Raw genomic sequence first — 17,620 nt, forward strand, 5'->3', positions numbered from 1 at the left:
AAAGGTAGCCACCCACCTACTACATTCTCCAAATTCTGTCCTGTATACATTGGTTAATTGAGATTTTGCCATCACCCCATGTTAGAGGCCCACCAGAATATAGCCCAGGCTAGGCCTTAAACAGCCACTGGTCCAATTTTGTATGTAGGATGTAATGTTGGTTCAATTTCATCTACTATGTGTACTGTATCACACAGTACTCTGCACCTGTACAATGCAGAATAAACCCCACGCTATGCCTTAAACAGCCACTGGTCCAATTTTTATTTTGGTATGTAATTAATATTGGTTTGTTATTACCTACTGTGTTTACTGTATCAAACAGTACTCTGCACCTATACACTGTGTACAGACACAATGCAATTTGCACATTGTATACATTTGGATGGGTTTTATGGGAGGGCATCTTTCGTACGCAGTTGCCATAATTGGCGTAAATCATCATAGTAACACCGTAGTGGAACTCATATGATCATACGAATGAGTGGGAGGACGTAGTCTTCTGGTTTGTTTTTTGGGGAGCGTAGAAAGGGAAGGTAACACTTCTCTGGACTTCCTTCGTTTATTATCTGTTCATATTTGATCCTGTTTGCGTATGGCAGACACCGTAACACTATATTGTTTGTAGGCCTATTATTATAATATGCCATATCAACAGTGTGATGTCATCAATGTGGATGTATGTGGATATATGGATGTCTTCGAAAGCTTTACTTTCGTTACATATACAGTCTTTCGTGGTTTATTTAATCGACACTGATGCTCTCTGCATTAATTAATGTCATCAATATGCAACTTGTCTGTAAGAATATATTATGTACATAATAACCAGCAATTTTGCTTAACAATGAACTTCAGCCACCGAAAAATCCCGCTATTTCTGTCGGTGTGTGCGAGGCCTATTTATCTATAAATTTGAGTATTTTGCGCTTCTATATATACGCTGGGTTCCACCAGGGAGGTGTTCTATAATGGAGGTGCTCCACCAAGGAGGTGTTCCATCATGGAGGTGCTCCACCAAGGAGGTGTTCTACAAGACGTGTTTGCTAGAGATACGGTCTACCTGGAGGTTCTCTATCAATTTGGTGCTCTATTAGGGAGACTTTTCTGTCATGGAGGTGGTCTGCTAGAGACATTTCTGCCATGTTTGGAGGCTTATACCAAGTTGGTGTTCTAGGCCTACCAAGAAGACGTTCTATATCATGGGTGTGTTTGAGGGAAGTATTTTACCTTTCATTCGGGTGGTGTTCTGCCAGGAATACGTCCTATCGGTGGCTCCCAATATCTTAACTCGTCACCAGGTACACCTAAATCCACCAATGTTCACTGCTGAATGTTTTAAAAAAAGACTGAACTTTTTTTACTTATTGTTTAACTTTCACTTGTTCTGATGAATTTTATTTTTGTTATTCAGCAAAACACGGAAGGTTTAATAAAGTTGTTGACTTTCGAAAACTGTATTTCATAGTTCCTGGTTTATGCAGTACAGCTTTCACAATATTCAAACAAGATTGGTTGTTATTCTTTCTTTCATTAATTAAATGATAAAATATTGTTATAGTCAAACTGAGAAGTCTATTCAAATACCACTCTCAAGTATGCATATATATATATATATATATATATATATATATATATGAATATATATTAATATATATATATCTATATATATTAATATATATATATATGTATGTATGTGTGTACTATGTGTGTGGGTGTATGTATGTATATATATATATAAATATATATATATACACCAAAAGGAGTTTGATTCAGTTGTTTAGAGAATTTCTTATAAAACAGTCACATAGCCCTCGTGTATTCATTGTATTCATGAAAACGAAATATGCGTTCGTCAGCCTCTTCAAACAGTCGTTCAAGCATTTTCCGAACATATAGTAGTTTCCATGCATGTAGTCCGAATGTCATCATAGAGCATACCATTTAAGCTTAGAGTAATAATAAAATGGGAATACATCGCAAACACAGAAAGGCACAAGAACAAGTCTGATTATCATCGTTGGTTAATAGGAAAAATCTCGGTTTTGAAGCTGCCTTTTAGTTTCTACCAGGAGAAATAGTCGGGAAGATGCAGAAGTAGATATTTTGCAAGACCCATCAGAAGGCTTCTTAATACTCCCCAGGATTCCATGGAAATATCCTCCGTGAGTCACCATATAAAATCCGGATTGAAAATCGAACTGCTTGATCTCCATGGAGCGCCGTTTGTAAATATGTTAATGCCGTGTTATGTCATTATATCGTCTAATTCGTTTCAAGATCATATTTGATACTCATTTCTTAATAAAAATAGAAACTAAAAAAGTGGAGTCGTTTTTATTGTAAAAAACCTCTTAAAATATGTTATTTCTGTCTGTTGATATAAAACATTATTGACGATGACAATATAACTTCATATAAAATGCGCTTTAAATGATAGCTCTACAAAATGATACATCTACAATACATATGTATTACTCGTTAAAGATTTTATGAGTAAGTTTCTCCCTGATAAAGTGTGCCCTTGGTCTCTACTTTGATTACAGTTACCCTCTGGTGAAGATTCTGCTACCTACCACCATCTTTTGCTTGTATATATATGACAGGTATCTTTGTGAAGTACAACTGGAACAGGTTGTCATAGCATGCTTACAAAAGACTGACAACCTTTGATAAATAGTCCGGCAGCCAAAGATCAATTTCAGTTATTGTTAAATATTTCATATGGAAAATTACTTTTAATATTTTATGGTAATGTTTTCTTTAAGATCTTTATAAATAATTTTGGTATAAGTTCACTGTATGGAATACATTGAGCACTGTGGATCAGATTTCCCTGTTGATTAATAACCAATTAGTAAAACTTTAAATAATCTTTAATGAATAAGTAAACAAGAAGTATGAGATTATATCTCAATCATACCTTACATAGTTTTACATAACTCTTTTTAAAATTTATATCCCAAATTTTACTAAGATGTCTAACAAAAATGTAAAATTATTTCAAATAAATTGTAAATATGTAATATTGAGCTGATTATTAAAACAAATGCTGATACATTGGCATGATAGGATATACCAGAAAATATGAAAAATACTACAATATTGCAAAGACAATACAAAACATGTTAAGTAACAAAAACATCTGAGATGACATGATATGGCAATGATGTATTTCAAATTTCAAATGTAGAAGACAACCTCTTTTATTTTTTTATTTATTTACAACTACCTGAAGTATAAGTATACCATACCAGAATGCTGTGCCAAAAAGATCAAGCAATCTAGTTTGAACATTGCACAACGTTTAAAACAATGTTACATTTGGAGGAAGTGACTAAGAGGGTGGAGGGGGCGGGGGGGGGGGGTTGGGGTTGGGGGGTGAGGCAGATTATTTCTGGTTGGTGATCTGAATTCCAACAAAACTTTGCTGAAAGATATTCTACAGATCCATTTAAAAATAGGAACATTATTGGTCTTGAATAAGACAATCATCAATCAACCAAATTTCCTCAAATATGTATTTAGGTTAATGTTACTGCTACCTAATATCCAAGATATTTCTGAATGCAGAATTATGGGTATGGTGTGGGAGGGGATGGTTTGTGGGGGGGGGGTGAAGAGCAGGATTAGGCAACATTTTAATGAGATCATCAAGTTTTGATATCCAGATGAACACTTCCATCTAAGAATACTATAGTAAAAAACAAAAACTAATGTACATTTTACAAGTAAGATGATTACCACCTCTTCTTTGCACTTTTGTTATTTAGTCATTTCATTATTTATAAGGCCGAAGTCTTTAATTAATGAATAATTCCCTATTTTGAGGGTGGGTGGGGGGGGGGGGGGGAAGAAAGGGGGCTTGACTATGGTTGAGAGAGTGATATGAATATAGAACTTAAATGTACGAACTCTATTGTTTATATTTCAAATGATATCATCTTTGCAAGCTTCTTGTAAAAAAAAAAAACTATTTCAGTAGAATATGTTGGTGCAGGCGAGCATTTTGAAGATAATGATTACAGGTCAAAGTTGAATTTTTGTCATAAAAGTAAAGTCTGACTCGAAAAACTTGGCAAGAGTTTTTGTTACGATTTCAAACACTCTGAATTACCCATATAATGACATGGAATGTTACATCAGTAAGTTTGTTGAAATGTTAAAATAATAAAATATATATATCGTTTGGGCTCATTTTACCTACATATTTTTATCCCTAAGTGACACATTTTTTCTTCTTCAAATGTTGGCAGTAACGATTGGCATGAATGATTTCAGTTTTCAATGTTAAACAATTGCAGTTTAATCTGAAATATAACTACATTTAAAATACTTTCAGAGTTTATATCAATTAACGCTGTACAGGGCAGAATTTTTAAATGGCACTTAATACAGTCGCTCCGATTATATTGTCAAAGACAACTATACAGAAATTGTAAAAATTGTAAACTCTTTCAGTAAACCATGGTTTCCACTCCCCTCCCCCACCCTTCCCCACCCCGAGCCAAACAAGAAATTTACAACCTAAATGGCGGCTGTGAGAAAATGGTTTCTTACATCTACCGGACATTCCAGCCGGCACATCTAATTTCTTGGGAGGAATATTTTCTCCAAACCAACCAGAGGAAATTCTAACATGAGAGACAAGATGGCCGCACAGCCGTAAGAAATGAGAGTGATTCCAGCAAAGTAAAAGGACTGAGAAGAAACAAATGAGAAAGAAATGGGAGAAGAACAATACATCAAAATCTCATTTTTTGCATTGAAATAAATTAATTAATTAAATACATAATAAATTTCCATTCCCCATTTTGACTGATTTATAGTCAGATATGACTGGTATTTAATATCTGTGATGATAATCATCTGATCCGATAAAACCGATTTAAAAACTTTGTATTTGTGTGATGCAAGAAAGTTAGATGGGAATATTTTCATGTTTGGTATTGTTATTTTGGGTTTTGTTTTTTTATGTAAAGGAGGTACTTTATTTCCTATCAAAGAATTCCTTGGAAAATACATTTTACAGTTAGGGAGGAGAAGTATTACAAATATGAATGCTGCTTGCTATTGGCTTACCGTGAGGGCGATAGATAGATACATCACAGTGCCTTCGTGGGAGATGAAGAGAAGAATCATAATGGGATGTAGAAGATATGCAGTGTACGTGAGCCTTCCTAACGGTGCCCAAAGAGGATGGCCAAGGAAGGAATTAACCCAACCTGATATAAACAGAAGAAAGAAATGTGATGTATCATAATATCAAGCTTGAATGGGAATTTTATTAATTAGGTCTGCACCACTGGCCTGTTCTGTTAAAGGGTGTGAAGTCTCGCGCAAAAAGAACCGTCTAATGCCTGTAATCTGACCTAGTTTCGAATGAGGTGTAACATAAGTTTTAGACACCACCATCGATCCCAGAAAATACTCACACAGCTTGCTACCTTCAGTAATTAGACACTAGTGTACAGTCAGTACATACAGCTGGGGTCAATACCCACAACACAGTGAACAAACGATACAGCTATGGACATCTCAGGTCCAGCTAAAGATTACAAGGTATCACGTTTCATTACTGTCTGCATTTTGTAGCGACAAGCAGAAAACGTCACTTGCAAGCAACGGAAAGTTAGCTTTTCAGAGCGCGGGGTTTGGGGCGAGTCTTCAATGCCTTTAATATGAAAAACTTGTAAAACAAATTCTCAGCTGTCCAGCTTGATTTTAAATTCTCACTAATCTGGCATGGAAAAGAATAAACCCTTTCATTTTGAAGTTGCTATGGTAACCAAAGACGTTTTTTGGAGAGAGGAAACAGCCAGTCATGTAATTGATAAGATGTAACTTCATCAACTGCCAAACTTTGGGTGAATTCTGATCACAAACTAAGAATTAATTTGATAGTGAATTTTATTGAGGTCACAAGAAAGCTATTGAAAATAGCAAATCAAAGGTTTACATGTGATGGCTAGAAATACTACCCACCTCCGTAGCCATAGTGACAAGCAAAAATGACCCATGTGAGAGAGACACCCCATGCAAACCGACAGAAAGCTTCATACAAGATGTTTCCAGCTCGAGACCAGGGATGGCCATTGTAGTTAGGGTAGACGGCATAGATGCATGCATAACCAATTCCACAGGCAACTATCCAAGCTGTTAGAGCAACAGTCTGAAATTAAACAAATTGAAAATGTTAGAGCAACAGACAGAAATAAAACACATAACAGATGTTATAGCAACAGACTGAAATAAAACACATTACAGATGTAAGAGCAACAGACAGAAATAAAACACATGACAGATGTTAGAGCAACAGACTGAAATAAAACACATTACAGATGTTATAGCAACATACTGAGGTATAAACACATTACAGATGTTATAGCAACAGACTGAAATAAAACACACAACAGATGTAAGAGCAACAGACAGAAATAAAACACATTACAGATTTTATAGCAACAGACTGATATAAAACACATCACAAATGTTATAGAAACATACTGAAGTATAAACACATCACAGATGTTATAGCAACAGACTGAAATAAAACACATTACAGATGTAAGAGCAACAGACAGAAATAAAATACATAACAGATGTTAGAGCAACAGACAGAAATAAAATACATTACAGATTTTATAGCAACAGACTGATATAAAACACATCACAAATGTTATAGAAACATACTGAAATAAAATACATTACAGATGTTAGAGCAACAGACAGAAATAAAACACATTACAGATGTTATAGCAACAGCTGAAATAAAACACATTACAGATGTCATAGCAACAACTGAAATAAAACACATAACAGATGTTTTAGAAACATACTGAAATAAAATACATTGCAGATGTCATAGCAACAACTGAAATAAAACACATAACAGATGTTATAGAAACATACTGAAATAAAATACATTACAGATGTTATAGCAACAGACTGAAATAAAACACATTACAGATGTAAGAGCAACAGACAGAAATAAAATACATAACAGATGTTAGAGCAACAGACAGAAATAAAATACATTACAGATGTTATAGCAACAGACAGAAATAAAACACATTACAGATGGTATAGCAACAGACAGAAATAAAACACATCACAAAATCCTTAAATCAGCAGATAGGGGAAAATTTTGAACATTATCTCATAAACTATTACAGTAGTTTTCAATTGAAAACCTTTACCTCAAAGTTTTGTAGTAACGATTGAAATGACATATTCTTGTATAATTGATCTAGTCCTCACCCAATGAATCTTAATAGATTTCTTGGGGTACTTGTACAAGATGTAACCAAGGACCATTCCAGCTAAATACGGAGTGATTCGGCAATAAGGCTTGTTGTAGATGACATCAGAGAAACTTGCGTGACTTTGGGGATCGGTCCTGTGGACAAATTTAAGAAAGGTCCATTGTCAAGAAGTCAAGACATTTTGCCCCAGAGATTTGGAGCTCTTGCCCTGTGGTGGTCAGGCTACTAAATAGGCTATGAAGAAAAACTGGTAGGGCTTCCAAAAGTTTCTGCTTTTCATTTAAACCTTACTCTCTGAAAAATTCCAAGTCTAACTAAACAGGATCATTAAGATTTGTCAATAGATCACTACTTTCTCCTCCATTGGCTCACTCTTTAATTCCCAGGTGCCCCTGCTCCTAACCCGACTCCCCTTCACACTTCAGAGGAAAACTGTTAGAGTTCACAGAACATTCTGAAATATTTTGATACCTACTACTGGTTGCATCTTCCTCCTTAACTTACGTATCCTCTTAATCAGATTATTCATGGTGCTGTGGCCGAGTGGATAAAGGCGGCGGCATTTAAAGCAATGAGGCTTAGCATTCGGGAGGTTCGGGGTTCGATAACCAGCCGGGTTATAGTAAAGTGGGTTTTTAATTCGAGAGCAATCTATGGTTTTCCCATCTGAAATGACTTTTTAAATTGTAAAGATTCCAAATTTGAGTTAAAATGTTGAATTGGAAGCCACCCGACGTGTCAGTTGTAATCCATAAGCCCCTGTGGGTTTCTCCCACGTTTGTGGTCGCTTAAGCGTCGTAAACATAACTGTTGATTCTTGTTATATTATTATTATTCATAAGGTCTAGGAATGTCCTTTTCAACTTTTTATCATTTTTTAAAATTTATTTTATATTTCATATTTCTTTTTTAATTTACATTTATAAATCTAGGAGAAGACTCACTGGAAGTTCATACTAGCGGCTGGAAAGTCATAAATGCCGACAAGGACTCCTGTGATAGATATACTTGCAAGACAGAGTGTTCCTATGAGGCACAGGCCAACCCATGGAATGCTGTCAAGAAATATAAACTGGAATTTAGGATTGAAATCTAGGGTATAGGATATCCACATGAATTTATAGAAAGTGTGAACATTCCATTCATAACACTGAAAACATCAATGAGGTCAGAGGAAATAAGAATAAGTAAATAATTTATTCTGTATCATAAAGCAAAAATGTTATCATACTGAATGGGCAAAATGTTACACAAATGAAAAGGTTTATACATTTATTTACTGGAGTGGAAACAGGGAAAGATTAAGCTTGACCTATAATGTGATATCTTAAGTTTGGCAGTCAAAAATTAAAAATGTAAAAGATGAACTCACTAGTACAAAGGTATGAGAATAAGTGGACTGATGATGAAGAACTGCATATCATTAGCCAGATACCAGACCCAAGGTATACACTAGGAGTGGAAATAAACGATAGACGGAGTAGTTCAAGAGAATGAACAGACAGTGAAACATTCATTGCTGAGAATATATATATATATATATATATATTATAATCTATATATATGTATATAAATTTATATCGTAATGAGTTGAAATATCAAGTGAAAAAACTTCCAGCCTCCACCGGGGTTCGAACCTGGGCCTCACGCTTTATATGCGGACACCCTAACCACTAGGCTATGGACGCTGATTGTATTTCCAGAGGGTTTGAAACCGGTGAGGAAGGTGGTAATTCCACTGTAGGCGTTTGTCACCTGTATCAAACAATTCTAGTTCTGTTTTGGTGACATATTTGCCTTACTCTAGAGATCAAACATGATGCTAACCAACTCGAAATCATTTGTGATTCTTAAAGCCGGATCTCAAAAGAGATACTTATATGTATATTTCTTTCTTCTTCACCTCATTGCAATACAAAGAAACAAAAACATTTCTCACCATAGTATTGCCACTTATGGGGTAAAAGTTGTTGATATAGAGCAGATTAGTCCACCAGTACTTCGGACAACTAGATCTGACCGATAAAGCCTCAGCGTAGGGTCCATGGCCAAAGTAAGGAGTGATGTAAATGTAGAATAGCATTGTTGCAGCCAGGGCAGGAGATAATCTATTACAATAACAACCAAAAACAAATCCCATTTTTTCATGTATGTTAGATTTTTTTATTTTATGATTTCTGATGAGTCCTGCCCCCATCACCCCCCCCCTGCACTCCCCATTTAACCCCCCCTCTCAGTGTCCCTGCTTCCACACTAGTGATTACAATACCTTTTTCCTTACCAATTAAATCTCCTCTAAACACTCAGAGGAATGTATCGTCCACATTATCCTTTTTTTTCCCCTGGTTAAATACAAGTTTCTATATTTTGATGACTCAGACAAGTTTATGTTAACTACTTCACAGGGTAAAGGCAAGATTGTTGTTTATTTCACTTACCATCATTTTGAAATACCAGTTTGGACATGTGTGTGTAATAACAACTCATAACAGAAAAAGGTATGAGCAAGATACGAGAGCAAAAGGCACGGGTGTTTACAAATCAAAACAAACAAATAACAACAACATGGCTAAAGCCTAATGGTAACCACCCAGGGATAGGTGTTGCAATAATTTAAGTGTATAACTAACCTCCAATATCGATGGAAATAAAACCAATGCCATGGTATTTTCCCTTGCCTTTTCTTGAGTTGTTTTAATGTGATGTATGTCACCAACAGGCCACTGTAGAATAAACATATGAACAAGAAGTGGGTATCTTAACCCAACCAATCGAAGTGGAAGCAGAGAAACGGAGATTTATAATCTGGATCTTGTGACACTGAATAATCAGGCAAGTTATTGCAATGTGAATGTTTATCAAATTTTGTTTGTCCAAAAATTATTGAACATGCATCAATTGTGTTTCAAAACATGTGATAGCCCTTAGGACTGACTGACGCCCACACACTGAACGACTCAATGATGAGTGCACACAATAGCTATTGTTCCATAACATCACGTGGAAAAGATTTCTGTGATTAGTTTATCGTAAACTTTCATCACAACACAAGTTAACCACTTTATAATCTGCTGAATGGAATTGCCTAAGGGAAATAAAAAATATGAATTAAGGATTACCTCATGACAAAGAAAGAATCCACAGAGAAGAATGCATTGGATACTGTAAGGAAGCCGTACCTCGACAGCCACACTAAACCAGTCAATGGGTTCACTGTAGGAGGAATGTACATAAATGCAAATGATGAAAATCACACAAGAAATTCTATTTTACGACCACTATCATACGGTTTGGGTTAATGAGTTTATGAAAGTCTAGGAGCCATGACATGTACTTTGTGATTTTAGTTTACTTACAAATGAACAAGACTAATAGGTACTACATAATTACCATGATGTGTGGCATTATGGGTAAATTTATACATGATCCCAGTGTGGCTCACATTATACTGATGGTAAGAATATATTGGTCAAAATGTTATTTTCTCATTGGTTAGTTACTGTAACGATTATGTCAGTATGAATAAACAAAGTATGCAAGGCTTAGAACAGCCGCCAGCTACCATGGCGACATGGATATTCTTCCGTCATTGGTTGGTTTAAATACTGACTAGCTTGTAACTATAGTACTACCACCAAGAGAGTGGAATTATCCAAAGCATACTGAGGACCCAAATTCCATGGAAACACAGCTGTTCGTCCATCCTTGACTACTTCACTAACTAAACGGTAACCGCGGTGATTCCTTCAAAGACCGACAGCATACTAAAGACTCAAATAACATGCAGACAAAGGCCTATCTTCTTCTGCCATTGGCTATTATTAATGCTAATTCCTATAGCTATGGTAGCACCAACAGAATGCACTTTGTAGAATGACACAGAGAAAACTGAAGATCTAAGCAACATGGCTGTTTGTGTGTCATATGGCTAGCACACTATCATTAATTGTAAGCATAGAATAACCCAGAATACACTATAATGACCCGGATATCATAGATATATGGCTTGTCTTATATCACTTACTTATTGCTGCGGTGGCACCAATGGAGAAAACGTGACCTAGAATGGCCCAAAGCATACTGATGACCCGGATACCATGGATACATGGCTTGTCTTATATCACTTACTTATTGCTGCGGTGGCACCAATGGAGAAAACGTGACCTAGAATGACCCAGAGCATACTGATGACCCGGATACCGTGGAGACATGACTTGTCTTATGTCACTTACTTATTGCTGTGGTGGAACTAATGGAGAAAACGTGACCTAGAATGACCCAGAGCATACTGATGACCCGGATACCGTGGAGACATGACTTGTCTTATGTCACTTACTTATTGCTGTGGTGGAACAAATGGAGAAAATGTGACCTAGAATGACCCAGAGCATACTGATGACCCGGATACCATGGATACATGGCTTGTCTTATGTCACTTACTTATTGCTGTGGTGGAACAAATGGAGAAAACGTGACCTAGAATGACCCAGAGCATACTGATGACCCGGATACCATGGAGACACGATATGCTCTCTTTGGAGACTTTCACTGACAGCAGCTTGGGCAGATTTTGAGGCAGAGCAAAACTGAACACAATTTGGTTGAAAATCTTCAGGTACGGCCCTAGATGGAGGAAGATAAATTGTAGCCGCATTAATCAAATAAGATTGCGGTTTATCACATAAAGACACTCTCCAAGCCTTTCTTTTGCACCAAATAAAGGATATTTAGTAAGTAAATATTGTTTGATTTTTTAACATTTTGTCAGCCAGAACCTTTTTTCTTTTATTTTCCTCATTAAATATTAATCAAATTCAAAGAGAAATTTCAACAACTTCATAATTTTCAATTTCATTACTTGAGATGACACTCCATAATTTGCACAAATGAACTACAATGGTTACGGGATATTCGTGAAGAAGTTTATAAAAGAATTGTATGAAAATCAACTCGAGAAGCTGCACAAAAAGTGACTATGACAAAGTCAAAAAAGGAAAATTTGAAATGAAAAAGCGATTTTACCTTCCTTCCTTCTCTGGAATCGTACTGTATTTGATTCTTCTTCATCTGGAAAACAATTTCAACACACATTTTATCATTAAATTCAAATTAAATTAGTCTTGGTCAAATGGTAATTTCTAGTCTTTTTTCTTGTTGCAGTGAGCTGGCCAAAAAACCTGCACATCCATGGAGGGTGGAGTTAACTACAAGATTCCCTCCCCCTTCCCAAAGTTGGATCAAATCTGTGGTAACCAATGAAAACTGATTAAAATTATTAATGGGAAAGAAGAGGGCTGTACATGCTAATGAGATGGGAAAGTAGACTGTACATAACAAAAAAACTGATTCCTGTTAATTTTTTGTCTAGTCTAGGCAATAATTTCTTTGCCCTTTGAAAATTCCTAAATTATCTTCCAGCCATTTTTTACGTTCATGATTTACTGAAACCTATGGATGAAAAGACTGAATTTATCTCAAAATCCCTTCCCTACAGCTTTCCAGATGAGTGAAACTGGGTCGTGATTCCTTCTGACTGAAACACCTCAGCAAAGAAATGATTACTTCATAATGATCGCATTGAACTAAGGATTGGATAACTCAGTGTTGTAGAAGGCAAAACTTATTATCTTGAGGTCAAGGATTCAATTCCAATCCTCTTTCACAGATCTTTTGAAAAATGTTAAAAACTTATGACGGCCTCTGAATGTACATTGTATGCATCAAATATGCAGTGAAATGTTACACATCAAACTTAAACTTATGTGAATTCTATAGGAAGTACAATACTTACCTGTTCTGATATCTGTACCGGGCAGAACTTCAGCTGTGATGCTTGCTGAGGCATCTGGCAACACTTGCTCCGGTGAATTATTTTCATGTTGGTGTAATATACCTTGTTCATCAAGTGGAGCATACTGTACACTCTTACAGGCTGGAGAGTGATACCAGGCATGGTAAAGAGATGATAAAACCACTAAGAGAAACAGCAAACTAAAAAAGGTTCTGAAAATAAAACCAGATAAAAATCAATAGGCTATTACTATCAATGTGCCTGGTTTAATGAGGTTTCCAGTATATCTTGAAGTCATGGGAACAATCTAATGCATATTCATAAATGATCAAATTAATAGCTTGTCTAAGACACAGGAAGCTACAAAATTTAACAAAAGATATTATCAATAATCATTATGAATATGGGAGAATGTCAAATAGATAAGCATGAAACAGAAAATTCTTCTCCTTACTGATTTGAAATCATGCATACTGTAGGTCACTCTACTCATGTAATAATTTCAAAGTTATGACAATTTTGGTGTTCCTGTTAGTCTGTTACACACTGCACGCCATTGCTGCCTCCCCCCACCCATCCTCCCACCCTATGAAAAGAGAAACAGCTAGAAAGATGTATTTGAGATGTTAAAAGGTTTACTTACTCCTAATTTTCTTTTTCTCAGTGTTTTACTTAAAAAACTTTTGATTTTTCTTGCCTCTTTGTATTAAACAAAAGGTACAGTAAACATGCAGGGTATGAGTATCAGAGTGAGCAGAATTGAAGGAAGGGGGATTAACTGGGAAGGGGGAGGGGGATTAACTGGGAAGGGGGAGTAACTGGGAAGGGGGAGGGGGATTAACTGGGAAGGGGGAGGGGGATTAACTGGGAAGGGGGAAGGGGAAGGGGGAGAGGGGAACTACAGAGAATACAGCATTTGAAGGAAAACTTACAATGTTAATTTAAACTTCCAGTCAAAGCGATGGTGAGGGTGGCTCGTGCAGATAACACTCTGTATATTAGCTAATGGGATGTGGAACATGTTTTCTAAACCCTCTGAAAAAAAAAAGAAGAGAAATTAGAGAAAATACTTTTATTTTGCAGATCAGCACAACAGGTTTCCGTGTTCTCACCTTTGAAGTCAATAAGCAAAGTCATTTCATTTGGTTTTCACCATATGATGAATTCTGATGCAATGTTTCTATTTTTTCAACATGTTACATGTTCGATACTTTCTTAAAAATACTTAATTTTATACTTCTTTGCTGTTTTATACTTTTCCCACTTAAATTTTTTTCCTTCAAAGTACTGTTTATGAAAAGTAACATTCCATATATGCTTAGACCAAGATCCAAGGAAAATTTGTCAAAATGACAGCAGAAGAGTGCTTTTAATAACAACTGAGGCCAAAGGTTAACTGAAAACGATATTCAGGGAATAATTTAATGCTCAAACATTTTATAGCACTTTCGAAGGCTCTGGATATTCCAATACAAAAGACTATGTTACCTGTGAACAAAATCTGCTTTTACATTTTTTACACTTGTATAGCAAATTTGCCCATTTCGCATAGCATTTTGTGATGCAACCTGACAAATTAAAATATTTTAAAAATATACTAAATAATGAACAAACCAAAGAATATCTCTATTCCACTGACAACGTCCCCCTCTGAGCATTCCTCTGGCACACAGAGACCATACGTCACAGGCAACTATACAAAGCAGAGCAAGGTCAGTAAGAAATTAATTGGCAAATTCACACATTTTACAGCTATTCACAGAGTATGGTAAAATCAGTGATCACTCTATCAGAAGAAACATTGACTGCCGTTGATTATGTTCCCTAAAAATTCACGAAAAATTAAGAAAAGTGACTGGTTGGTATTTTGAGTATCATCAGTAATTGTTTCCAATTCTTTCTTTTTCTTTATAAATCATATTTTATTTCCACTTTTAAAAGGTACTTTATAAACCTAGTGAATGATGGATTTGTTTTCTTTAACTTATAGCCAGCATGTTTCAATAAAATGTAGAATCTGTCATAAATGTTTGTGGCAATGCTTCAGCATGTAATACTAGACCCAGTGGCTTCAACGTTTACTAGATCCAGTTTACTGGATACTTTCATCAGCTGAAAGGCCAAAACTTGTGAAAATATAGCAAAGAAATACTGCAGCGCACTCACAATAGATCTAAAGGTTAGAAATAAAGTATATAATGAAAAGAACTCTACTTACCTGCAACCCTCCTACATTAGAGTGGTTGACATTAAGTATTATCATACAGTATTTGAAGTCATCGATGTTATCGCACTCATCGAAGTGACCAAGCATGTTAATATTTCCCGCCGATAATCCGGCCCCTGGTTTCCCAGCAGCATCAAGAGCTGTTAGTTTGAAAAGACATTGATATGATTATTTGCGGAAATACACAGGATAAGCACCTTCAGAGGTGAAAAGTAAGCATATATGATTAAAACTTGGCATTACAAGTGCATACAGTCACGCCAACCCAAATGACTATTTCCAGGATGGTTTTGTGTATCACCTCAAAGTGGGGTCGGCGAATCTCATTCGCAAGAGGCTTAAACCGTTAAACTAATTTAAGTGCAGATTTACATGGAGTTTTTTGTGAATCATTTCAATGGTTTAAAATGAGCTTTCTTTCACTTTAGACAGATCGTTAAATAGAGACTGAAAATGTACATAAACACTTGTAAATTAATTCATCCCACAAAGTGGAATACTAGCTGAACTACATGTTTAGTCAACTCATTCCATATTCATAACAAAAATCTTTTACCAATTTTTCATTGTTGCTGTTTATTCATTGTCAGTGCTTACCATCTTTCAAGATTGCTGTCTTATCCGTCAGATTTTGGAGCGTACTGTTACACTCTGCTGAAATTTGTTCAGACTTATCTATGGGCAGATGAATCTCTGTCTCACTGTACAACATCCCTCGCATCATTTCATGTGTCATTGAGGAGGAAAATGAGAAGCAGAGGGACATCACCAAGAGACCAAACATTGGACCAAAAGATGACATGTTGCACAACTTAGACGATCTATACAGGAACGATGGAAGATAAACATTTAATGGTTATCAGAATTGCCCAAAATATACTAGAAAATGAAATAACGTTGTTTTTTCCCCTGTTCAAACTCCAACCAGCATTTCATGGTGTATTACTTTCCAACAACTCTTCTGTCCATTTATCTGTCCTCTAATCTATTACCCTATGGTTGAGGTGATATTGGGTGTATTCCATGTCTTGACTGGTATGTCCCACACCCCTCCCTCCCACCCCCCCCCCCAAAAAAAGGAAGGGTAAATATGGTGGCTAATGAGCAGGCTTTTTCTAGAGCAGATAAAACAGAATGGTACACTTAAAGGCATATTCCTCATTTGATGATTTGACAATTGGGTCATGGAAAATCTTCTTCGTGTAAATAATATATTCTTCATTAACAATGCAATTTTTGGCAGAAGCTATGGGGAATTCAGATGGTAGGTACTAACGTAGGCTAAACATTTCGTTCCTATGGCCTGAGTTTGCCTGATTTAATTTAACTAAATAAACTACACAGGACTTATAAGCCATAGGCATACATAAAGAATTTGAGGTACCTTATAACAGTATATATCTTGCGGAATAATGATTGAACCAATCAGATAACCATCTAGCATTGCTTCGCAACATAGTTTGGTTCATGAAATTAGGAACAAATCTTAGCGATCATAGTGTAGCTGATAAGCCAAACATAAATGACGCCTTTGGTTCCGACTGTTACAAACTAGGCCTAACCACGGAACTGCTATTATTCTAATAACAGCTCACTGGTCAAACATAATTAACCTAAGTAAGATCCTTGAAAATCAGAGCTCACAAAAGTGACTCTAGTACTAGTACTACTAATACTATAGTCTGGGCTTAGTTTGTGGTATTATTAGTATTAGTTACTAACGTTGCAAGTAACTTGATGAGCTGATCCCAATGAAAAACGAAGAGATATACTTAAGTGTTACGCACCCTTTGAAGTTTGAAATAGATTTAATTGTTCATCAACTTGCCTCGATATGCCGCTTTATTATAATTGCTGATGACTGCTGTGTGTGTTAACCACAGAACTTTTTTTGTTGTGAACGTGACTTCCGTCGCCCCCGACACACCACATAAACGCATGTAATGTAGTTTCTGCTTTATCAAACAATTGCAAGCATGCGTTACTGATGTTTCGTACACAAAAATGCAACACTCTGTGGTTTCGTGTCATCGTCAAGAACGTGGATATCAGTTCGTTGGAAGCAACCACGGGTGAAATCGGCACATGACGTATTGCGTAATAGCACACAATGGAATATGTACGGCGGTCTAGAAGGATGTTAGTCATAAATTTAACTTGACAACTATTTGAATCAAAGAGAAGCAGTCGCTGAAATCTCCCAGCTGCATTTTGTTTAACTCTGGACAGACAAGAACTTGGTTTATATATATACATCAATAAAAGGGTATCCGGTCCGAAAGATTCATTTTGTACCTCAAAAGGTCGGCGTATATTTTCATGATCATTTGAGCCTGC

At 36.0% G+C, this 17,620-nt stretch overlaps 1 protein-coding gene across 4 annotated transcripts; it reads right to left on the reverse strand.

The window, feature by feature from the left end:
• Window positions 1-1,617: 1,617 nt before the first annotated feature.
• LOC139960338 (nose resistant to fluoxetine protein 6-like) lies at window positions 1,618-17,563 on the reverse strand. 4 transcript variants are annotated; one of them, XM_071958650.1, is made up of 18 exons: window positions 17,071-17,563; window positions 15,881-16,104; window positions 15,275-15,423; window positions 14,671-14,749; window positions 13,989-14,091; window positions 13,057-13,268; window positions 12,288-12,332; window positions 11,742-11,888; window positions 11,498-11,533; window positions 10,385-10,478; window positions 9,896-9,988; window positions 9,205-9,373; window positions 8,638-8,717; window positions 8,210-8,320; window positions 7,261-7,399; window positions 5,986-6,172; window positions 5,083-5,225; window positions 1,618-4,701 (listed from the first exon to the last, which is right to left on the reverse strand). In XM_071958650.1, exons 2-18 carry the CDS (start codon window positions 16,083-16,085, stop codon window positions 4,588-4,590), a joined length of 2,106 nt encoding a protein of 701 aa, XP_071814751.1. In that variant the 5' UTR covers window positions 16,086-16,104; window positions 17,071-17,563; the 3' UTR covers window positions 1,618-4,587. The 4 variants fall into 4 exon arrangements, with proteins under 4 accessions (XP_071814751.1, XP_071814763.1, XP_071814746.1 ...); XM_071958662.1 differs by lacking the exon at window positions 11,498-11,533 and having other exon boundaries at window positions 11,706-11,888; window positions 17,112-17,563; XM_071958645.1 differs by lacking the exon at window positions 11,498-11,533 and having other exon boundaries at window positions 11,706-11,888.
• Window positions 17,564-17,620: the final 57 nt, after the last annotated feature.

Source organism: Apostichopus japonicus, chromosome 3 (assembly GCF_037975245.1).
Source record: "Apostichopus japonicus isolate 1M-3 chromosome 3, ASM3797524v1, whole genome shotgun sequence".
Taxonomy (NCBI): Eukaryota; Metazoa; Echinodermata; class Holothuroidea; order Aspidochirotida; family Stichopodidae; genus Apostichopus; species Apostichopus japonicus.

Coding starts and splice junctions, on each gene's coding strand:
- LOC139960338 (XM_071958662.1), bottom strand. CDS start 16,085: ATGTCATCTTTTGGTCCAATGTTTGGTCTCTTGGTGATGTCCCTCTGC. Junction 9,374..9,895: donor TATTTCCATCGATATTGGAG/GTTAGTTATACA, acceptor TTATTGTAATAG/ATTATCTCCTGCCCTGGCTG. Junction 5,226..5,985: donor TTGTCACTATGGCTACGGAG/GTGGGTAGTATT, acceptor TGTTTATATCAG/GTTGGGTTAATTCCTTCCTT.